General features: G+C 33.3%; 2 protein-coding genes and 1 long non-coding RNA gene across 3 annotated transcripts; 1 reads left to right on the top strand and 2 right to left on the bottom strand.

The window, feature by feature from the left end:
* Window positions 1-2,004: 2,004 nt before the first annotated feature.
* Window positions 2,005-2,326, bottom strand: LOC143564605 (uncharacterized). The gene has a single exon (XM_077051831.1). It carries the CDS (start codon window positions 2,282-2,284, stop codon window positions 2,105-2,107), a length of 180 nt encoding a protein of 59 aa, XP_076907946.1. The 5' UTR covers window positions 2,285-2,326; the 3' UTR covers window positions 2,005-2,104.
* Window positions 2,327-12,279: 9,953 nt separating this feature from the next.
* On the top strand, window positions 12,280-14,396 carry LOC143564604 (uncharacterized). The gene is made up of 4 exons (XM_077051830.1): window positions 12,280-12,764; window positions 13,260-13,542; window positions 13,630-13,707; window positions 14,240-14,396. The coding sequence occupies exons 1-4, from the start codon at window positions 12,523-12,525 to the stop codon at window positions 14,288-14,290; spliced, it is 654 nt and encodes a 217-aa protein (XP_076907945.1). The 5' UTR covers window positions 12,280-12,522; the 3' UTR covers window positions 14,291-14,396.
* Window positions 14,397-22,174: 7,778 nt separating this feature from the next.
* Window positions 22,175-24,042, bottom strand: LOC143564603 (uncharacterized). Its single transcript, XR_013140904.1, has 3 exons — window positions 23,891-24,042; window positions 23,106-23,294; window positions 22,175-23,027 (listed from the first exon to the last, which is right to left on the bottom strand). It is a non-coding gene; the product is annotated as an uncharacterized LOC143564603 (long non-coding RNA).
* Window positions 24,043-24,489: the final 447 nt, after the last annotated feature.

The following is a 24,489-nucleotide window of genomic DNA, read 5'->3' as shown; positions in this document are numbered from 1 at the left end:
GCGTTGTCGGCCGACCATCGAGTAGATTGTAATCGTTATTTAGTATGCTTTGTTATTAGAGTAAAGTGCCATTTTTGTCCTTGTGGTTTGGCAAATAATGTGAATTTAGTCCAAAAAGTTTATTTTTTGTATATGGACCCTCCACGTTTCCAAGTTCTTGCCAATTACATCCAAATCACTAACCCCGTTAAATTTAATCGTTAAGTTAGGGGTAGACATGTCGTTTCACTATTTATTTATAATAATACTTACTTCAGTAAACTGCGGTTTTCGTCCTTGTGGTTTATCCAAATTTGCGGTTTTAGTCCAATAGTTTCAAGTTTGCAATTTCCGTTATTTTAGTTTCATTTCACTTGCAAATTAAACCCGAATTTATTAACCTTGTTAAGTTAGGTCATTAACCATTTGCGTGCCTCTCACGTGACGACAAGTTTTGTTGTTTTTCTCCCCAAATAAATCTCAGTCCTAATTCGCAAGCCCCCTCACGTGAAGAGATGGGTGTATTTGGGGAAAAGAAGAAAAGAAGAAACAAAACCGCCCTTCACGTGAAGGGCACACTGATGGGTTCAACGACCAGACTTAACGATATTATGGAATTCAGGTTTAATTGCAAGTGAAATGAAACCATATGGAAGAAAATTGCAAATATGAAACTACTTCACTAAAAGTGCAGATTTGGACAAACCAGAGGGACGAAAATCGCAGTTCATCGTAATAAGTAATATAATAAAGAAATAGTGAAAAGACATGTCTACCCCTGACTTAACGATTAAACTTAACGTGGTTAGTGATTTGGATGTAATTAGCAAGAACTGGGAAACGTGGAGGGTCCATATGCAAAAAATAAACTTTTTGGACTAAATTCGCATTATTTGTCAAACCACAAGGACGAAAATGACACTTTACTCTTGTTATTATTATGTTTCTTAATTTTTATTATTAATGAATATTTCCGTGTATTACTTTTTTGTTAGTATCTACTTATTTGTTAGTATCTACATACATAAAAATAATTTTAATAAGTTAATTCATTCATAAAAAAATCCCGGCTAAGTAAAGCATACAATCTGATCTAAGTAAACGACGACGTTAACAAACATATTTTTTTTTAAAATGAGGATCTTTTGATAAGAAAGTAAAAAAGTTTGGTAGGATGAAGATGGTTTTATAAGATGGAGTGGAGATGGTTGTATAGTTTTATAAAAATGGTTGGTGAAAAATTAAATTTGGGTAGGTAAATGTATTTATTTCTAATGGCTAAGAAAAAAATTGACGGCAAAGCGAAACCGGCTAAATAATTAATTGAGTGGGTAAAAATATTTAATTTTGGGGGCTAAATTTACACCAGCTAAGAAGACGGCTAAGTGAAGTTGGCTAAATATTTAATAGAGTTGGTAAAGTTGGTAAAATATTTAATGTTGACGGCTAAAATTAGACGGCTAAATGAAAAAAAGAATGCGGCTAAGTGAAGCCTTAGCCTACAAGCCGAGTTGGAGCCGGCTAAGAAGGAATATTTGGAGCCGGCTAAGTAAATAGACACGTATCCCGAAGCCGACTAAGAGTCAGAGATGCCGGCTAAATAACAATAGATGTAGGCTATTTTAGCCGTCTTTGACACGTGTCAAATTTTTATAAATTTTTATTGGCTAAAGATGGGGCCCGTTTACTTTTCATACAATTCTGTGCCCATAAAGTGGCGGCTAAGGCTTAGCCGTCTTAGCCGACTTCGATGACGTGTCAGTTGTTTATTGGTCTAAACACAAATGATTGAAGAGATATAGGCTAAAATAGACATGCCTATTTTGATAAATTTTTGATCAAATATGCCTATTTTGATAATTTTCCCAAAATTTAAACTTACTATATCATCGTAGAATGATCTTTTACTTTTGTCACATGTTTAACGTCTTACAAGTTTACCTACATTAACAGCTAAAATTTATAATTAACCACACAATATCAATAAATCGAAACGAAGTATGAACACATGAAAATTATAATATGGAAATCAACATCACAAATGAAATCTATTAAATTATAATAATCATAAATACATCAACAAAGAATAAATTCACATTAAAAAAATGTGTAACAACATATCAATTTAAAATAAGAAGCCCAACGAAATAGCGACAACGGAAGCGACAGCGGTAGGGACAAAGACGCCGGCGGCGGCAGAGGCGGGGCTAGGTGCGGCGGCCGGAGCTTCTTGAGCTGCCACGTTAGTGACGGCCATCAACATAACAACCACGGCGGCAAAAAGCTTCATCTTCAATGATTCCATTGCTACAATAATAATAATAATAATATTAATGGAAAAGCAAAGAAGGTGAAGTGAGTTGTGAATGTGGGTGTTTGGGAAAGGGGTTAATATAGTAGTGACTATAGTCTATAGGCATGGGCTGACCGAACTGCCCGTTGACAGCTTGTTTAGGTAACTCCTTTTATTCCAGTGATAAAATGTTTATTGACATTTTTTTTTCAATCTCTACCCGTAATTTATTGTAATTATGTAAGTATTCTCTTCTGTCAACGCGGAAAGCTAAGGCGTTTCATATTGTTCGCCTAATGATTAAGGTCGGTCTAACTATTTTAAAGGCTTAAAGCATAAAAAGAGTTTGAGGCCCTTACCGATAGTTAGAGAGATGAATTTTAAAACTTATAATCAAGCAATTATCGTGTTTCATATACAAAAATACAATATTTTCAGTTTTGTTTTAGAAATGAAGTTTAATATATATATATACACTTCATTTTATTTTAAATATATAATACAACTTCAGAAAGAAAACAAATACAATAAAATGTGTCAAGAATTGAAAGATTAAAATGCCATCATTTAACTTACTAAAATATAAAATAAAAGAGAATGAGAATCGAACCTGTGTGGTTTTGATTACAAGATGAAAAGTTAAGAAAATAAACATTGAACCAACATATTAGATTATTTGATTTACCAACTACGAATAATAAATATGCGATTCAGTATATATATACACTGAAAACTATTTAATGGAGGCCCTAGTTTTTCGAAAGCCTCAAGCCCTAACTTTACTTGTCAATACCATAGGGCCGGCCCTGCTAACAATGGTATGGTGTATTTGAAGGTTAAGAAATTCGGTGGTCTTTGAAAGGAAAACGGTTTTGATTAGTGAGGTTATTGGTGAGATTAAAACGTTAAGTTATTTGTGGGTAAGGAATAAATCAAGAAATCCAAGCTTGACGTAAAGATGGTGTGCTTTTGATTTTGAGTTGGGACAAGGGTGCAATGGGGGGTTTTTGGTGTTCTTATTAATTGATGTAAATGCTTAGTGGTTGTTTGATGGGTGTTGCTAGCTTTTGGTGTGTGATTTTAATAAAAAAAACTCTGTTGATCGTTACAAAAATATATTATATGTACCGTTGTTTTAAAATTAAGTTCAAACACCATAAACACCCACAAAATTAATTAATATAATGTAAAAGTAGTGACTAACATGTTAGCGTATGAAAATATCTATTTTTGGAGAACGACGTATTGGAATAAATTTTTCTATAACATTGAAGTAACGAATTTATGTATCTTTTTGAAACATTTTCGAAAGACACCTGTAGCCGGACACACAAAAATGACAGTATGACACGATTAGAAAGAACTTACATGATATATGACATTTTACCTTAACCTTTTGTATGTTATTTGTATATCCAACACTTGAATTACAAAGACACTAATAAAATACGTGATGTTTGTTGATATCTTATACGGATGTTTATTGAATGTACTTCTCTTTTTAAATTAGTAATTTCATATGATATACAAACATATAGCCGCCTTGGTATACATGCATGTAGTATATGAAGGATTGAATTCCCGTTGCATACATCTAGCGATGACATATAATTGTATAATTCTCGATTAATAATGGTTTAATTAAACAAAGGGAGTGTTCCTCCATTAAACACCATGAAAAAAAAAAGATACTTAGGCCGGTTGTTATGGAGACATTAAAGAGAGGGCGGCATCCACCTTAGCTAGCTTTTAACATGTTAAACCATAACATGAAGTGGATGTCATCAACCTGAGTCTTCTCTTTGTTAACTAGTTAACTCTCAAAAGGGCTCAAGTTAAGTGGGGTCCACCCACTTACAATCAATCATATATATTTTTTTTAATATATAGTTAAATTGCAACACGCTTATTAATTCTGGGTTGGTTAAAACACATTATCTATGTGAGAGTGACATAACACTTTAATTAACTAGCAAATTCTTCTCCAAAACAACCAAGTTGACGTGAGAATAAAAATATTGTTTATAGTTTGTAAAGCTAAGCAATGATGTCAACAAGATGTGGCCCTCCCATTTCCAACTATACACAATCATAATGTACCATCATGTGGCGGACAACAAGTATCTTCCTTTGATTGTGTGTTTTCGTTCACTGATTCACCGGCCAATAAACTACACACATTCAAGGAATGGCGAAAAAAGTTTTAATCAATTATCAATGCACCGAAAGGATGTAGCATATGTACCAATATATATATATTAAATTATGTTAAAAATGTAAATAAACAATAACGTTAACTGTTAGATCCGTAATGTTTTACATAGTTATTTTTAAAATGTGTGTGTTGAATCGGGTCATTATTCATATATTAAACATAATAGACAAGCTATTTAACACTAAAATTATTTTCCAGTGTCACCCGACCTTAACACCAACAATTGCATATGCGCCTAAACGTGATCACGTTAAATTTTCACATGATCGGCCGGGCACAACACTTCGGAAAATCAAATTTTATGTGGGCGATAATGTCTCCGAACACAAAGTTTTATAAATATAAAAAAGAAACTTATAGTTTGCTTTATTTTTCTCGGTTTTCATTTTCCGTATCCCATATGTTGTTGGTTACTATTTGATTAGCTTAAGAGAGTTGAAGTTCAACTTTTTATAAATCTGGTTTATAAACATTTAAATAAGCTACAAATTATCAAGACCTTGTATAAATTTATAAAGAAACATTCTATTAAATTTAATACTCCGTAAAAGTTATCTTCTCTATGTTTTGCAAGTCCGTGTATAATGTTTAAAGAAGCATTCGTATTAAACTTAATAAACTTGAATCTTTCTATATCGTAACATTTATGATCTTTTATTACTTTTCTTGTCACATTTTAATAAAATTTAAACTTATTACAAAATTCATAATGCTAAAACTTAGAGTCACAACATCAATGAATAAATATGAACTCATGAATATTATAATCTGGAAATCACCATCACAAATGAAATCAATATAAACTTATTAATATAAATTTATATAATAATACATCAACAAAAGAATAAATTCACATTAAAAAAATGTGTCACGACAACATATATCAATTTAAAATAAGAAGCCCAACGACATAGCGACGACTGAAGCCACGGCGGTAGGAACAAAGACACCAGCGGCGGCTGATGCCGGACCAGGTGCGGCGGCCGGAGCTTCTTGAGCTGCCACATTAGTGACGGCCATCAACATAACAACCACGGCGGCAAAGAGCTTCATCTTCATTGACTCCATTTGGTATAATAATAATAATAATAATAATAATAATAATAATAATGGAGAAGTAAAGAAGATGTTAATGAGAATGTGGAGTTGGTTGTGAATGTGGGGGTTAATATAGGGCAGGGGTGACCGAACTGCCCGTTGACAGGTTGTTTTATGTGGGGGCTGGACTGGAGTGCCCAACAGCTGTGGCCAACGGTTGTATTGCCGTTTTCGTGGGCTCTAGACACTTGTTTTGTGTTTTAAACTTTGAATATTGGCTTTTTGTAAATTACACCGTCATATTTAACCTTTTCTGATTATTATTGTTAATGGTTTTAAAATTTGAAATACAAATATCTAGATGTAACGCTTGGTTCGACCGGTTTTGATGAAAATTTTGTGTCAACTGTTAACTAGGATTTTATAAAGGTAAACACGAACTGTTTTCGTATATAAGTATTGAACCGACGTATTAATTGGGGTGAAAAGTTGGAACATTTCATAAACAGTTGGATGTAACTATCGAAGCTCTAAGATCATAGCGAGTTACAACATACTATATCACATCTCATTTGCAACCGTATCACAAGGTTGTTATCGAGCAGTAGCAGCTTGCTACATAAGTCCTTTAGTTGGAAGAAAATTTACATGCAAATATGTAACCATGCAACTCTTTGTCGTTCATGGTAATACGATATATTTTACTTTGACCCTGCTCGGACACCGCCTTGGCTAGCCAAGGGGGAAGCGCCCCTTTGAACCCTCTCATGGTACATCATAATAGTTTTTGATAAGTGTGTAGTGATGCCTCTTTTCTTATAGTAATGCATATTGTGATTTCTTAATCGACAAGTAAATCCTGCTTATTAAAATAGAATGATGACATTACAATCACTAAGAACTTTAATATTGGCTATTTAGTATAGTTTAACTATGCGAGTTAAAACTTAAAACACTATATCATTGGGCTTTAGCTAGTCAACCCTTTGACAAAAATGTTGTGGATTAACTTAGTTTAACCAGACATTATAATAAAAATAAAAAAAATATTGTAATTGGTAGAAATAAGGTGGCCTCCACCTTTTTAGCCTTTCAGGGGCGCTATGGAGTTGACATTAGAGGGGGTAATTGCTGGCGACAATAGGTTTAATTTGGATGTTGTGGTTTGGCTAGCCTTTTTGGCATTAAAATTGATGAGTCGTTAATGGCGCTTTTCATAACCAAACTATAACAAATAGTCTTTAATATAAGAATTGTAATTCCCAGAAATGTATGATCGATGGTATCTCAGTCCATCGTGTTTGCATGTAAAGTATTTTCAATTTAAAAAGATTTACAATAATATCAAAATATAAGGTAACTTTGGGATAGTGTCGTTATTGTCTGAAACGTAACGTTATATTCGTGGCTTTACAAATTTGTAATATTATATTGGAATTTGGAAGAATGCTTACTCTCGTTGAAATAATACTTCCACTTTATTATTTGAGCTTTTTATGAATGTTTTTAATGAAGTGATTGTTTTTTTTAATGAAAGTTAAAATAATGCATAACTAATCCTAATTGTCGTTTTTGGAACTGTTGTAGGCCAAACATATCACAAGCTTAAAAACATCATCATGCTACCCTTGTCCAGCCAATTTAAGCTAATTTGACGTTTGAGGGAAGTGAAGATTTGGATGGAGGTTACAAGGAATCCGATCCGAGCCTGGTTTTACGGTCATGGGCCTTCGAGCACCGTTTTTTTCTTGAAACAGGTCAACTGGAGATGTTGGGTTTGGGCTACCCAAAGTTGTATACTAACGCGGGCGTATGTGATTGTATTTTGTCATTGGGTTACCACAGGGGACTTTATGTCTTTATTCGTTGACCGTTAAAAAAATGTTACCCTTGTCCACCCATGTCCGGGCTTAGTACTTGAAATTTGAACACTCTCGTTATTTAGAGAAAAGAAGTGAGAATATCATAAAATCAAAAGCCGAAATAGTTTAGAAAAATGGGGCTTTGCTAGCCAAAAGGCCCACGCTATTTAACAACTAACAATATAAAAAAAAAAGCCCAAACATGTAAGTTCTATTATTCAATATTATTTTAAGAAAAAACACACAAATAACTGACCGAACCGATAACTGAACAAAATAAACATGGATTAACTTTGGTTAAACATTGACATCTAGAATCAATCACAAATGGGTACATTCACATTAGTGTGCACCACTAAAGAGCTAGACTCAATTCCGCCTTTTAGGTTGATTACTCATAACACGTATTCTCGTTAGGCTAAATTATGCATTCAACACCTTCACTAAAAATTTGCCATGTGTCCCTAATAGTGTTTACTTACCCGCCTCATTTACTCACTTTCAGCCTTTATTGAATCTCGCTACGTGTTTTCAATAGCGCGCAACACGTCAACTCAATTTACCCGACTCAATTACATACTCTCCACTCCTACAATGAAATCTTTCCATGTATCCCTAGAGTGAATGGTTGCGCTAACTGACCTATCAAAATCATTTATGCACTCTCCACCCCTTCCAATAATCCCGTCACATGTCAGAATTATTTTTAATTTTTTTTAACCATATTATAACACTATAAAGATTTTTATTTGATATTATAAAAAAATTGTGATCCACTTTGAAAGATGTAATAGTTAGCCTATGATTGGTTCTAAAAGTCAATGTTTGTATAAAGAGTTAGGTTTGTTGGTGTATATTTTAGTAAACTCTTTGTCAAACCATCTATTGTGATTTTCCCTTTATTTTACACCAACAATAGTTGCAACTCAAAGAACTTCATTTGAATTTGACTTTATAATCGCAAACTATTTGTAGTTTTTGTTCTAAGCTCTTAAGTTTATAAAACTCCTAACATTATGCTCAAAATATTCCATTGTTGTGAATTGTATTCACCGATGTTTGTGACTGACAAACACATATCTTTGTTGTTTATGTTATTGTACTTGTTGCATCTTACTATCTATATTTCTAATTTCCGTCAATTCTCCATGTTCTTAGAACTCCAACTTTTGTATTTCCTTTTTTTAGGTGTTGCTTCTATGGAGCCGTCCAAAAACATGTTATAACTCCATTTCACTTTCAAAAGAATCACAAACAAGTTCATTGGCACAATAACTATTTCAAGAAGTTTCTAGGCAATTGCCAGTGAAATGCTTATAAAGTAACAAAATGTTGGAATGGTTAGTTGTTCTTACCTTAACTTGGTCACAAAATAACAGCAGCTGGGAAATCAACAATGGGTTGTTATAGAGTATGGACATGTTCAATTAACACATGTGTGTTTATGAAAATGATCTAAAATATGTTTCATAAGATTGGAGAGGTCAGAAGTGCCTATGCATGGGTTATATTACAAAGTAGGGGTAAGCGGAAATTACAGAACTATATTAATAACCGCCAATTCGTTAATTTTTCTCTTTAGAAAAAAATAAAGTGGTTAAGGCTTGATGGTTGAGCGTTATGTGCCTTATGTCCAAGGCTTGGTGCAAAACTACTATCGAGCCGGGGGTCTCACTGGAAGCAACCTCTCTATCCGTATGTGGTAGATGTAAGGTTGTCTACATCTTACCCTCCTCGGACCTTACCATAGTTTTGATATTGGTGGGATATACTGAGTACGATGATGATGATGATGATGATGATGATGATGATGATGATGAAGTTTCGGCAATACTTCATTCCAAAAACAAATTGCACCAAAACCGAACTGAACCATATCAAAACCAAACTAAATTGCACCGAACCCGAACCACACCGAACATGGGAATGAAACACAATGAATTTGTTTGCTTATTTGTTAGAGCATGCTTGAGATTAAGTTTGAAAACTGCTTATTGCCTTATTGGTTTTTTTTTTTTTTTCAAAAAACCATTTTGAAAAGTCAGAATTTGAGGCTTTTAAAAAACTGTTTTTAACCATTTCGAAAAGCTAAAACAAAGGAATTTTATAATTGCCAAACCATTTAACTTATTAAGGTGTTTTCAAACTTAATCCCTTATTGAATTTATGATCAAAACTCCATGTTTTAGGCCAAAAGTTTTGTGACCAAATTCGTTAATAAAGTGCCTCTCAAATCCTATTTTGGGTCATTTTTTTCATGCACAAACATTTCAATTAATAATATAAAACCATAAACGAACCCATTACCAAGCCAGCCACATACATATAACTGAAAAATTGAAATTTTTGTTTCGATTCATTTCTATCTCAAAACCGATCAATGCACATTACTCACTGAAACAATATTTTCATAACAAATTTATGCACGAAAAATTCAACTACAAAGGATTAAAACAAGGAACTAGGAAAGTAGATATTGAGCAAAAATAAGCAATATTGCTCAAGCGTGTACCTCGACTAGATGTAAATTGGGCGACCTTGGATATGTGATACATGAATGTGATACATGGACGTTATAGATTGAGGAGAGAGGGCACCGGGCGACATCTATTGTAAATGATCAATAGGGGATTTAAAGGAGTGACAATACTTGGTGCCCACATATCACAGTGAACAACAAAGAATGAATAAATTTATGGCATGCTAAAAAAGTGTGGCGGACGGGACGTTCAATCAACGTCTGAGTAACAAAACAAGAAGAAATAAACATAAACATAAACATAACCAGTACAAGTCGTGTAATAATATAGCTTTTAATAAGACAAGCAACTACTTGACCACTTAAAGTAACAAATCGCGTCGAGACAAAAAAAAAATAAATAAATAAGTGATGTACATAACTAAATACCCTTCAACAACTCAAACTAATCGGGTGTTGCACCTTGCATTCTCATACAACCACATGCCATGATCAGATTAAGGAAACCAAATTATTTGAGGAAGACCAGTAAATCAAGTTTGGCTAGGTGTGTGTTTATTCAACCATTTATTTGTATGATTTTTTATTTAATTTATTAAATATTGTTTCCACAAAACTATTATTATACACAATTATTTTTAAAGATAATATACATTATTTAATATGATTTTAGTCATAAATAGTTAAATACTACAACGAACCAAATAAACTAGTTAGTGGGTTGATAACCAATTGGTTTGGCAACGAAATTGGTGGAGGGAGCCTTATACCCCATCGGAAACGACAGAATGGGAAGAATTGTTTACACTTCTTTCTTTGATTAGATGGAAGGGAGGGGAGGACTTGTGGATTTTGGCGGGTGATAATTCAGGCTCATTTTCGATTGGCTCAGCCAGAAAAATGTTGGCAACACATAAGTGCTTGGTGCAAGATTCAGCAAATATTTGTTTTTTTGGGTAGACGATGTTTTCGATCTTCATTCGAGCTTGAGGTTGGGTGATATTAGTGACATCAAGTCTCTAAGCTTCTTGTGGTTAAAGAATAAGCCTAAGAAGTTTTTAGGTAATTGGTTTATATAAGTTTAAAGTTATGTAATTTCTGTAGGTTGACATTGATTCCTTTGAGGTCGGTGAAGGAGTCTACCTTCTTTGTTTGCTGCTTTGTTTTGTTTGGTTAATTAAGTTCAAGTTTCAAAATAAAATAAAAAACTAATTAGTAGCAAACGAACCAAATGCCAACTTAAAAAACTACTATGGTGCAAAGTTTCCATCTTAGAAATATATCTTTAAACGTGTTAAGTTTTAACTTACGTTCTTTTAAATTAGATGACTCAAGCTTGACATACAAATCATAAACGTTAAAACATACTCTACACCCACTTTTAATTGCTAAAACACGGATATAAATCATAAACGTTTTAAAAAAGGAATGGGATCCTCCCACATCACCATGGATCCTCATACACCATTTTTTGTCCTATACGGCTCGTATAGGGCTATACGGTCGTATAGAACCTGAATCGTGTAAGAGGTTGTCTGCCATCGTTTATTGTGCCTCGTATAAGCCTATACGGGTCGTATAGTCCTATACGGCCGTATAGACACTTTTTTTAAAAAAAAAATGATAACCATATATACAATATATGTGATTTATACGGGTCGTATTTGGCTCGTTTATAGACACTTGTTTTTAAAAAAAAAGATGACCATATATACAATATATGTGATTTATAAGGGTCGTATTTGGTTCATTTATCTTAACGGGTTTAAATGTTGAGCTCAAGCTTAGCTCGTCAAAAACTCAAGACTGTCTAGGCATATTTATTGCTTACATATAATAAAATTGAGGTTTTTTTTAACATCTAGTCAACATACATTAAAATAAAAATGCACCCTAAAATTTGAGGTTTTTTTAAATCGTTATCCTGCAGCGATTAAGGCAGTCTGAATGTTTCTGCAAATGTTTTCTATACGGTCGTATAGCCCTATACGACCGTATAGCTTTTATGGTTTTGTCTTAATGCAATACGAGACATTTAATGTCTACTCGTATAGGCCTATACGGTCGTATAGACTGCAAAAAGCTATTTTTTTGTCCCCTTGTCAGGCATATGTATCCTATACAGCCGTATAGGTCTATACAAGCCGTATAGACGTGTGGGGGTGACGTGGAAGCATCACATCCCTTAAAAAAAACCCAATAAAAACAGAAATTTTATACATCCAATAGACCATCTTTCTTTCACTCCTTCCTCAACTTTAACTACGTGGTATCCACCATCCACCGTTGATCACCAATCCAATGGTCCAAATTCATTACAAGTTATCCCAGAGCTATAAATGCCAGAAAACAGAGCTGTAGGAAGATGAACACATTACAATTACACACCACACCCATTATTATTTCTTTCACAATTCTCTCAAACCCTCTTCTTAAAAACCACCAAATTTTCTTCATAAACTAATTTTAAGTTTACCTTGTCTATAATCAATCACAACCAGATCTATAACTTATAACTTCTTCTTGTTCAAAATCATTTGCCTAAATCCATTTCTCAATCTTTGCAGATTCAACCAACCAAACTTAACCTTACTTTGTATCCAGATGATGAATTTGTTAACTTAAACCTCATATTTAACTTATCTGTAACAAACTAATGGAGTGTAAACAACAACAAGAAGAAACTGCAACAGATTTGTTCTTAAAATGGGGTAATAAGAAGCGGCTCAGATGTGTACGGATGAAAGATCCGGATGATTCCGATTCCGTCGTGGATCCGGCGTACAACGTCTCCGGCCGCCGGAGAATTCGCCGGAAAATCAACTCTCGATTTGTTACCTTTCCTTCCGATAATAATAAAAAACAACCTTCTCTCCCAACATCAACTCGTCTCACAAGGTAGTCCGGGTCATGAAAATCATGATAATAGATGATGTTTACTCAGTTTAACTTAATTTTCTGAAGATCTGGATACCGATTTGTTCATAAGTTGAATTATTATTTAAGTAGAAACAAGGATTTTCCCCAAAATGTTGGTAAATATGACATGATTTTGATGTTATTCAATTTAACCTAATTTTCTAGAGATATAGATTACCGATTTGTTCATAAATTGATGGATAAGTACTTTTTTTAGAATACCGGATTCCGAATGCCAAGACCGAACTGAATCGGTACCGGAATTCATATTTTCATGTTTTCGGTTTCGGTATTTTCAATGATACTGATACGAACCCAAAAATACGGCACGGTGTCCATTATATGATTTTACTCGTTTTTCGACATCAGTATGTGTCGGAATGATACAAATCTCATCCTAATAAATTGTATGAATATCATTTATAAACACCAATTTCCGCAAATTTAACAAGATTTTGATGACTTGAATTATAGGAATTCCGAGACGGCGGTTCATCTACGATCTGAAAGCCATCGGAAACCATCACCAGAGAAGGAGGTGAGTACGACAAGAGGAGCTTTGACTGTTACTGCGGCTGGTAAACCGAGTGTATCTTCTGTAAACGGCGGTGTAGATCACAAGGCCAAACACGTGTGGCCGAAACTGTATATAACATTATCAAACAAAGAGAAAGAAGAAGATTTTATGGCTATGAAAGGTTGTAAGCCTTCACATAGACCTAAAAAGAGGCCTAAAGCTATTCAAAGAAGCTTGCTGGTAAGTCACCGTATAGTCATTTACACAGACCACTAAACTAGTTTTTTTAAGATTTGATCTTTAATCATATGTTTGTGTTTGCTTTAGTTGGTGAGTCCTGGAGCATGGTTGACTGATATATGTCAAGATAGATATGAGGTTATAGAAAAGAAGAATACGAAGAAGGTATGTTATCAAATCATTCTTTAATGGGTTGTAATTATGTTTTAAAAGTTGTACTCATTTTGGTCTTTCATTTTTATCTTTCAAGATAAATGGGTCTAATCTTTTTTCATCAAATTCTTGGGCCGTGTTTTGATTACTTGTAACTTGTTCTTTAAAACTCGTACGTCTGTCCTAGATTAAACTCGGTTTGCCTTTTTTGTAATTGGGTATAATTTGAGACATGCATATGGTTTTTGAAGCTCAAGATACATGCTATCAAAGCACGCCCTAAGATTTGATTCAAAAAATTGGTCGGGCGTGCATTGAGTATGCATTAGTGGCTTGAAACTTGTGCATTAAGAGTTGTACTTACCTAAATTTGGTTGTTTTTGAAATGACTCGTTGGACCATGCTTTAAGAGGTGTACGTTTGGTGTTGATTTAGACCATTTCAAGAAAATGGTTTTTTAGTGGTGGGTTTTTTTAATGGCATGTAGCTTGTACGTTTGGTGTTGATTTAGACCATTTTTAAAGGCAATTGGTTTTTTGTGTAGAGACCAACCGGATTGAAGGCCATGGGAAGCATCGAGAGTGATTCAGAATGATTAATGTACACATACACCAATCTTTTTTTGTAAATGGTTCATTTCATTATTATTATTATTATTAAATTTTAATTTGAATCAAAGTTCAAATTTGTTTTCTCACTAATTATCTCATTTTATATGAAAATATAACGGTGTGAATTTGACTAACGTATTGTTAGATTATTTTTTTTAAAGATAATAATGTAACAATGTTTACATCGAAATCGAAATGAACTATATCGTTTAAAACTATATTAATAGATTTTGAGATCATAGAATATTTGTTGCTTTTTGACACATTAATAACTTGTTATAAAAAAAGTTGTACACCATAATAGGGTATCATACATCAAAACTATTGTTTAAACATTGGTCATTACATTATTAAGTAGTTAATTGATGTATAATTGTACAAATGACTAGTATTCAAATATATGGTCATGAATTATCATCTTATTTTAGATATTTTTTTTTAAATATATGCTCATTAATTATCATCTTTTTATAAATATTTGAATTACTCATTCCACCAACATGAGAATGATATCGGGTGATGGTTACGACCTGTATTCTTGAAGTCTTAGATTCAAAATCTGATTCAAGGAGGTTTTTCATAGTAGGGTTTTTTTATAGTGTTCTTGGTTTAGTTGTCTGGAGCGTTAAAATTCGTATGGACGGCTGACACCTTGATTCTGAAAGATTTACTTGAGTATTGATTGATTCCAAACACCATTAAATTTTTTTAAAACTCAAGCTGACCTTTGTTGACTGGACTACCCTACAAGATTCATCAAAAGTTCAAAACAGATGCCTCACCAGTCACCAACCGTTCACGAATTGGACCAATAGTCCAATAGGCTCAGATGGTTGGCCCAAAATAAAAGTTGGATGTATTTTATGGAAAGTTCATAAACGTCTATAAGTCAATTGACATGAATTTAAGTAAGCAAGTGGAGTGTAGAATGATCATTGAACTATTATGACCACATTTCTTCGTGTGATGGGGTGTTTGAAAGACTTCTGTTTTGTTCACCACAACTGTTTTAAGGTGTGTACACATATGCACACGCACATATATACGTATAACGTATAAAGAAAGTGAAGTTAAAAGAGTAAAACATATAGAAATGATAAAATAAGCTATATATAGAGAGAGCAGGAAATAGGGACGAGCAAATGGTGTCAGGTACCGATATCGAAATGAGCATGTTGGTACCGGTATCAAGGCTTTAAAAAATTGGATTGGGAAATTCAGGATCGGTAACGATACCCGTAGCCGTAGCCGTAGCCGTACTTACTGAATTTTTTCCTACGCTACCAGTACTGAAACAAGCTTTTTCGATACTTGTAGCAACTTTTTAAGAAAGTTGGTATTGGGAAATTCAGGATTGGTGCCGGCATGGTGGTACCGAGCTCATCCATACTTTGAAACAATTCGTGCTTTAAGGCTTGTTCATTAGATGGCTCGCTTGTAAAGGATCCGAGCCAAGGCGAGATTGGTTATTAGCTGGCTCGTTAGTCCGTTTAAATTAAGCACAAATTTTAATATATAAAAAGTATTAACTCATATTTTGACATATATAAATTATAAGTTCTAATTTTTTGCATTATAAATCCTGCATTATTTGTATGCTAAAAATATTGTTTTTGTTTTTTTACTTATCACTTTGTATAAAAAATATAGAAGTTAACAAATTTTGAAAATAAACGAATTAACTCAAAGTTCTTATTAGTTAAGCTCGAGCTTAAAATTTCAGCATGTTAAGATAAACGAGCTTAACCAAGTTGATTTCTTAACTCCTAGTCCTGGCTCAACCTGTTTCGGCTCAACTCATTTTCGTCTAATATATTATATATATAAATGTAAACAAAAAATAAGATTAAATTACGGAGAAATGGTGAAATAAGTGAAGACGTAGATTTTTCATCAAATTCATATATTTTGAACCGTAGGTTGAAGATGGAAATCAAAATCTAATAGAACATAGTGAATTAGTGATTAACCTACACCGTGATTTTGGGTTATAACATGCCAATATGGGTCAAAAACTAGAATAAGAGTCAAGTTCATTTAATTTATGACTTTAAACATAATCAAATGATTAAATTAGTGGAAGAGGAACCTGTTGCATGTCATTTTGGATCAAGAGTGTCACATGGGTTCATTTTAGGGTTATTATATGTTGTGACCCATACTTGTTGTTACTTTTAAGTAGTGCAAGGACTCTTTATCATGTCTTAAGTTATATATAGGAGCTAAAGAGGATGTGTGGTGTGTAGCTTAGTGCTATTAATCAAATCATAGTGAATGTAATCGTTACATAGGCGACTAAAGGACAGCATTCGGATAGTGCTATTAATCAAGATGCTACTTTTGTAAACTTGTCTCACTAAAGTGTTGATTTTCCAAATGGTAAGGATAATATGGCATAATCTTGTAATTTGAATTATTGTGATTGATAGTAGATAAAAATGTAGTTATTTCTTTACTCTTGTAGCATGTTAATCCAAGAGTTTTATATAAAATATATCTTACTCAGATCACACAACTATGCCTAAACAAGTTTGTATTTGGAACAATGTTTTGTACACTACTTATTTAAAAGCTGGTTTATTTAAAATTTAAATTTACAAATTTGATTTGAAATTTAACACGTCTACAATCTCATGGAGTAACATACGCGAAGATGTTACATGGGCGAGCTACGTACACAAGTGACACTTGTAAACATTTTAAATAGATTATACATGTTATGGTAATAAAACGGATCAAAAATGCGTTTTTGACGAATACAAAAGCCTAAATTAATTTATTCAAAAACAAACAAAAAAAGTTACCTGTTACTTAACAATAGGGGTGTGCATGGGTCGGTTTGGGGCGGTTTTAAGTCAAACCCATAACCATAACCAATATGTCGGTTAATAGATGACCATAACCATAACCCATCCGTTATTGCGGATTCGGTTAATCGGTTTTGAATGTTATAACGAGTCGGTTATGGGTCAGTTAACCGTGACCAAACCAATGTATAATTGAGCTAAAACTTTGATACTGAAAAAATAAAAATGATATGACATAGTTCAACAATATATATAATTCTTAGTATTAATAATATATATTCATACACACGATAATATAGTATAAAAATGAGAGCGTTATTAGTTTATTACATTCTTTAGTTTTCTCCAAATTATCAACCGTGTGTCTAATCATATTCCATAAAGTTGAGAATTTTGTAAATGGGGCGGTTCGGTTTTGGCGGGTTTGAAATGATCTTTAACCAAAACCGACCCGCATTTAGCGGTTTTCAAAAATACATTAAACCGACCCGCTGGATATGTCGGTTATCGGTTAAATTTGGTTCGGTTATGGCGGTTATGGTTCGGTTAATGGTTATGACGGTTAATTTGCACACCCGTACTTAACAATATAGCTTTTCAGCCATATCTAGCACATGTATGGTTATTTATAGAATCTATTTTAAAAATAGACAAAAAGTGTGTACAAGTCAATCCAAACAATACAAAGTTAAAGTATGAAACATACGCCAGTTATTAAAGCAAAAGTTAAAGCCATTTGGTAGCAACAAATCTCATAACTCAAATCATCATGCTTCTGCAAAGTGCATGAAGTTGCGACAAAAATTCGGTATCACAAAATAAAGTAAAACGATCCTCACTGAAGCGTTGTATCTAATTTAAATAGAACAAATCGCATTAACATACATATTAAATCCGTTTCAAAAGTTGAATACAAAATTTACGTTTTGCAGTCAAGTAGATGGTTTTCCAAATCCAAAACTTCAATTTCGTGATACTTGGATAACAAACATGCCTTGTTAGAACTAATAATACAAGCTAAATCATATTTTTTTTCCGTCCTAATGTACATAAAACCATATTAATAAAGTCCAGAATCTATCAAGTGAGATCCATATTTATTGCTACGGAGTGGGTAACTTGTACTTCTTGATTTGTTGGATAACAACCTCATACAAAACATCAGCAAAAGACATGATATTCGGGAACAAAAACCCTGTTTTACTAATAATCTGATGCAAAAATTCTACTAAGATATAGAGACCTAGAAAGAACCTGAGAGAAAGTAGAAAGCATGCCACGAATGCTATGATCAAGGATAGTTTTGACTTTTGACTTCCTCAACTGGAGGCAGTCTACCAGCGCTGTCCAACAATTTTAAAAGCAAAATCGGAATCAAACACAAGTTTTGTAAATCTTGTAGTTGAAAACAAACACGCAGAATATAAAGTAATTCAAGTTACTACATACCCTATGAGCATTGATCAGCTGAAAGATTTTATCAGTAGCATCAAGGCAGAAGACTGCAGCCATTTTCAATTAACTGAACTTAACAACTTGCTAAACTCAAAATAATTAATGCGTGAAGCTATTAAAGGAATCGAGTTGTAATGCTGAAGCTGCCACCAGAATCAACTTTTCTTTTTTGTTTGCTGTTTGATTCATGAGACATTAATAAATTGCACAACCTATTTATGGATACTTGTTCAAACATAACACTGATTACACATAACTATCTTATTACAAAATTGCTTACTTTGTTATAATATAATGTTTATATCCATCATGTTATACAATAATGCCGCGGACATAATCCTGTAACTAGCTAAAATTATAATACAGCTTCAAATATGATGGTCGTTTTGACTCAAAAAACGGGAAAGCATATCATCTCAAACATGTTTTCTTTTTCTTTCTTGATGTCGACTTTCAAGATCTCCAGAAACAAGATAACCAATCTGATGGTGAGTTGGAATGTAAAAAACAACCAGAAGCAATAAACATATTTATGCCAAGCTTCTCACTCAAGATATCATTGTTCCTACAAGTAAGAACATGATGCGCTACAACTAGTAGAAATTAGGTGTTGAATTTGAAGCAAATTTATTATCAATTCTGAATACGAAATGATGATCTAAATTCTCTAGCAAACCTTTATCACTATGTATACAAATAATAGTACATTAGTACAACCAATAAACAGCATCAATTTCAAACAGATATGAATATGACCTCAAGAAAACTGCTCTGCATTAATCAAAGGAAGAAGTTATGCTACTTCAAGAGGCTCAAAGTCAGATATATTACAACTTCTAGAATCATAATCATAGATTCATCACTTTCTTAAACACCAAAAACTTCATTTATGTCAAATTTCTGAGTCTAGGGGTGTCCATCGGCTTGGTTTATCGGTTTTAATGAATTCTTCCTTCAAGTAAGAACATGATGAGACTATAGGTGATAAATTTGAAGCAAATTTGATATCAATTCTGCATACGAATAATAGTAAAACCAACAAACATCAATTTCAAACAGAACAGAGTATCATTTCAATTTAATACAACTATCAAACTCTACACATTATAATTCCAAGAAACTAAACAAGCAACGGTCACTATATCTGCTATCACATTACACAGAACAATAGCATGATTCACTGATCAATCCAGTTTGAACCATCACCGGACGACAAAAACAAAGACGTCAACGAATTATAGGATGTACATGGATAATAATCTCAACCAAACCTTATCATTGTGTATACCATCGGAATTCAATCACATATATTACAACATCTGGAATCACTCAATCACAGATTCATATGCTAAAGGAGACTACAATATCACTTAAACACAAGAAACCTTCATTTATGCCCAGCTTCTCACTCTACAAACGTTCATCGCTTCGGCTTTCTGTTTAATCGGTTTCATACCAAATAATTAACCCTTCAAAACACTGCTAACTGTTATTAAAATACAAGCAGACACTGCAACTAGATAAAATTAAGCTTTAAATCTGAAGCAAATTTGAAATCAATTCTGTAGACTGCACATGAATAACAATAATAATCTCAACCAAACCTTTATCATTATGTATAACCAATAAACATCAAATCCAAACAGAAATGAGAATCACCTCAACTTCTTAAGTAAACCTTCATCATTATGATCTTAATACAAGTATTAAAGTCTACACATAATAATTTCGTGAAACTAACAGAGCATTGAAGAAACTGTACACCGAACACGCTCACATTATTCATCGATCATCCGAATAAGCAACATCAATTTCAATTCTGTATATGAATCATAATAATCTTCTCAACCAAACCTTTATCATCAGGTATTGTATACCAATAACAACAACAATAATAATACAGCCAACAAACAACATCAATCATTATTATCACAATACAACAACAACAGCTATCAAAGTTTCTACACATTAAAATATATTCGTAAACCGATCGAAGAAATTGTACACTATATATCCACGATCTCAATCCGAGTGCGAATCCTCATCATCCGATGACGAAGATGAAGAAGAATAAGAATATAAACCGTTAGGATTCGGCGGGAAACAGAAAAACGTCCATAAACACAGCGCGAACCGACGAAACTGTTGGAACGGGAAGCAGAAGATGAGATGGAGAGCTTGTTGGCTGCTTAATCGTTCGGGGTTGCAGGCGATGTATTGGCAGATATCGGCGGAGACGTTGGCCACTGCCACCACCAGCGGACTGTTCATCACCATCGTTGAATAATTTGATCGGATTGTGACAATTTGATCGGAGTGAGGGTTAGGGCTCAGATGATGGTGGAATTGGGGAAGATTCAAGTGATGGTGACGTCAGGGAAGAAATTGTTGTGAATTAATTTGGAGACGTGACGTCACGATGAGTAAAGGTACATGAAACTAGTGTGACTTTTTATTTTTGTGTTAATAGACATTTTCGTCCCTATCGTTTGCTACTTTCGCCACTTTAGTTTAAAGTTTGAAATTTTGTCAATTTAGTCCTTATAGTTTTAAATATTAACCAATTACGTCCCATCCGTCTAACGACATCCAGATATGCCGTTAGCTTAAGGGTATTTTTGTCTTTCTCCTTTTTATTTTAGTTATGGTCATTTTCGTCCTTGTGGTTTGATACTTTGAACTGAATAAACTAAAATCAAATTGACAAATTTTCAAACTTTGAACTGAAGTGATAAAAATTTCAAACTAAAGGGACTAAAATGACCATTAACTAAAAATAAAAAGGAGAAAGACAAAAATACCTTTAAACTAACGACATAGTTGGATGCCGTTAGACGGATGGGACGTAATTGGCTAATATTTAAATCTATGAGGACTAAATTGACAAAATTTCAAACTTTGGACTGAAGTGGCGAAAATAGCAAACCACATGGACGAAAATGGCCATTAGCTCTTTATTTTTTAAGTTTGCGTGTTTGATATTCAAGTTCTTTGTAACGTATTTTGTTTTGCATCTAGCGCTGATTGTGTTTTTGTGATTATTACAATTATTAATTTATTGTGCTTTCTTTTTTTAAACATAAATTGGATAAACGACGGGGTCACTGGTACACTGATCATCTCAATTTCTCGAGTACTAAACTATTGGGTGCTAGGCTAAACGTTTCCAAAGAAACTTAACTCGGAAACCACTCTCAAAAGAAAACCATCATAGATGAGAAAACCTTTTAGGTTAACCGAAAACTCCTGTATAATGTTTGGTTACTGTTTTATTTTCTCCTTTTTAAAATTATTATGATAACTCAATTTAACTAAGAAAATTAAAGTACATTGCATGAAAGCATTTATCTTCTTTTTAAAATTACTTATATTGACTTAAATTTAAAAAATTATGATAAATTGATGTAAAAACCCATTTTACCATTCAAGAAAATGAATCTTATACAAAGCCGAGAAGGGTAGTGGTTTTCTCGCATGGATAAGGAGAGCGTATAAAAGTGAAAACAAGATTTAGGGATCTTATTATTAGCTATTTTCTATAACGTAGAACTTTATTAAACAACTAGCAAGACGCTAGGGGCCAAATAATGAGAAGTTACAAAGAAAAGCTACACCAACAATTTTTTAAACAACAATTCTGTATCCAATGACAGCTCAAATATCCTATGTCTTCCATCATTTTAGCTATGAAAGATGAATTCGTTTCTTGTCTTCCAAATACACCGACATGGCGTAAGGATGATCTCATGAAGCACCTTTTCTCTCTACCCAACTTGCAAGACCTGTGAATCCTAAGCAAGTTTTGAACCAAGAAGCGAAGATGGAAGGAATATGACACCAACTGCTAAAAAATTGCCACATAAACAAGGCAAAATAACAAGTGGGAAGATGCTCACTAGAGCTTCCTTTTGTTAGTGTAAATGATAAAACTATGATTAAAAAATAAAAGATTAACAAATCATTTTAACGTCCATCCATTTCAAGAATCAAAAGTATGAGGTTTGAATAATTACTAAAACAAAAAAGGATTTAAAACAAAGTTTCAACTAATCACAAGAGGTACCCGTATAAATTTAAGTTAAAAATAATGAAAGTCAAACATGATCATATTAGAACCAAGTAGGTTGTCCATGGTAGTATGGTACAAAAACCCAAATCAAAAACATATTTTCCTCATAAAACCAACCATAACAAACACAATCACTAACACAAACAAAACATTATAAATAGTCAAAAGATTTTAATTTCACCAACCCATTAATCATTTTAAGTACACAAGTTATGAACCAAACCAAGCCAGACTACAAACCACATATTCTTATTTTACAGCATACATCTTTCTAGCTTCTATCGGTATCCTTTCTCCAAATAGTTGAATGAGGTGCACTTCCCACATCCTTCAACAAATGGTCGGACCATAACTTAGTGACGCGATGTAAAGATTCTTTGACCATTTTTCCTACAAAATGTATATAAAATCCGGTGTTAGCAAAATGTGTGCTTACAAGTTACAACTTTGTTTATGATAAGTTTGCACCTTAACACGAGTGCTTGGAAAGGAGGATGTTCTTATCATTTCTTGGGTTCCATCTGTCAGTTTGCGTGTCGGGATGTTGAGTATAAAAGCAGCCTGATCAGGTGTGGCAGCCATAGATGTTATCCTGTACCCATTCTCCCATCTACACTGTATTCCTTCACTCGGGTACAGGAAATCGACCTCCACAACCTGAGGTCAACAGTGGGTCAAAACGATTAAACCTTTTATTTTATTTTACAAATAAATAATTGATTATTCATGTTTACAGCAATCAACAAATAAAAACAATCCGTAAACTGAACCCAAACAAAAACCGACTATCTGGTTTTCACAAAAACCGAACTTTCGGTTCAGCTTAGGTTTTGCATGTAAGAAAACTAATAATACCAAACCAAAGTTATGAATTTTCATTTTTAATTTAGAATTTAAAGTAATTTAGGATAATTTAATAAATAGTGTTACCCAAACATTTTATCCTATAAATGTATAATAATAAATTAACTATTAATTAACAAAAAATATTAGGCCCAAATTCATTAATTTGGTCCAGAATTTCAAGCCCGTATAATCATTTACTGTTACGGGTGTTGTGCATAAGTTTCTTACGGTAGGTATGAATGTTTTGATTTAGGATAAACATGCTTTTGATGTTTTCTGGATGTTTTTCATTGTCGTGTGATACACGGGTTTCTAACCTAGTTAACTAATCTATGAAACAAAGACATTCCATCCGTTTCCACTTTAGCTAAAAGCCTAAAAGTATAACAGTGATGTCAAAGTCAAACCTGGTTAGAAAATCCAGAGTTTCTGGACGTAACAACGGCCCAACGACTTCCAGCTGTCGTCATAGAAGTCACATAAAAGCCTTCTTCCCACTTTTTACTAATCCACTCGAACGGAAATGACTCGCTCACTTGATATGACTGTTGTATGTAACGTGTTCCTGAAATAACAAACAAAATTACAAAACAACATATATAAATGCATACCTTGTTATGAATATAAAAAAATCACAAATTATTAGATACAAAAGTTTCTAACCTTTAGACATAACAACTAAAGAGCTTCCATTTGCAGCACCCGCAATCGAGGTGATGTAATAATTATTTTCCCATTGTTCCATAATGTAACACCCCGGCTCGGTTAGGGCCGACGTGTCACTCGATACGATAATTAAAAATCCAAATTCAAAAGTTTAAAATCATTCAATACCAAAAAGGTTCAATATCATTGACAACGAAAATAAATAAAGTTGTTTCACTCAAAAAAAATTATTTAAGTTCCTCATAATCCAACTTAAGACTTTTACTTTTACTCTCTTATCACACGTTCCCGGATTCCCTTGAGTACCTGTAACAAATTATAGAAAACACAAAACAAAGAA

The sequence above is a fragment of the Bidens hawaiensis genome, unplaced genomic scaffold, assembly GCF_021521415.1.
Source record: "Bidens hawaiensis isolate Kalapana, Puna unplaced genomic scaffold, B.hawaiensis_p1.1 tig00022097_1, whole genome shotgun sequence".
Taxonomy (NCBI): Eukaryota; Viridiplantae; Streptophyta; class Magnoliopsida; order Asterales; family Asteraceae; genus Bidens; species Bidens hawaiensis.
Note: the sequence above shows the minus strand (reverse complement) of the source record. Positions and strands in the feature narration are given on the sequence as shown.

What these genes read in the sequence shown, in the direction of transcription:
- LOC143564604 (XM_077051830.1), top strand. Translation starts at nt 12,523, where the DNA reads ATGGAGTGTAAACAACAACAAGAAGAAACTGCAACAGATTTGTTCTTA. An exon ending in ACATCAACTCGTCTCACAAG is followed by an intron (nt 12,765 to 13,259) that starts GTAGTCCGGGTC and finishes CTTGAATTATAG; the next exon opens with GAATTCCGAGACGGCGGTTC. An exon ending in AAAAGAAGAATACGAAGAAG is followed by an intron (nt 13,708 to 14,239) that starts GTATGTTATCAA and finishes TTTTTTGTGTAG; the next exon opens with AGACCAACCGGATTGAAGGC.
- LOC143564605 (XM_077051831.1), bottom strand. Translation starts at nt 2,284, where the DNA reads ATGGAATCATTGAAGATGAAGCTTTTTGCCGCCGTGGTTGTTATGTTG.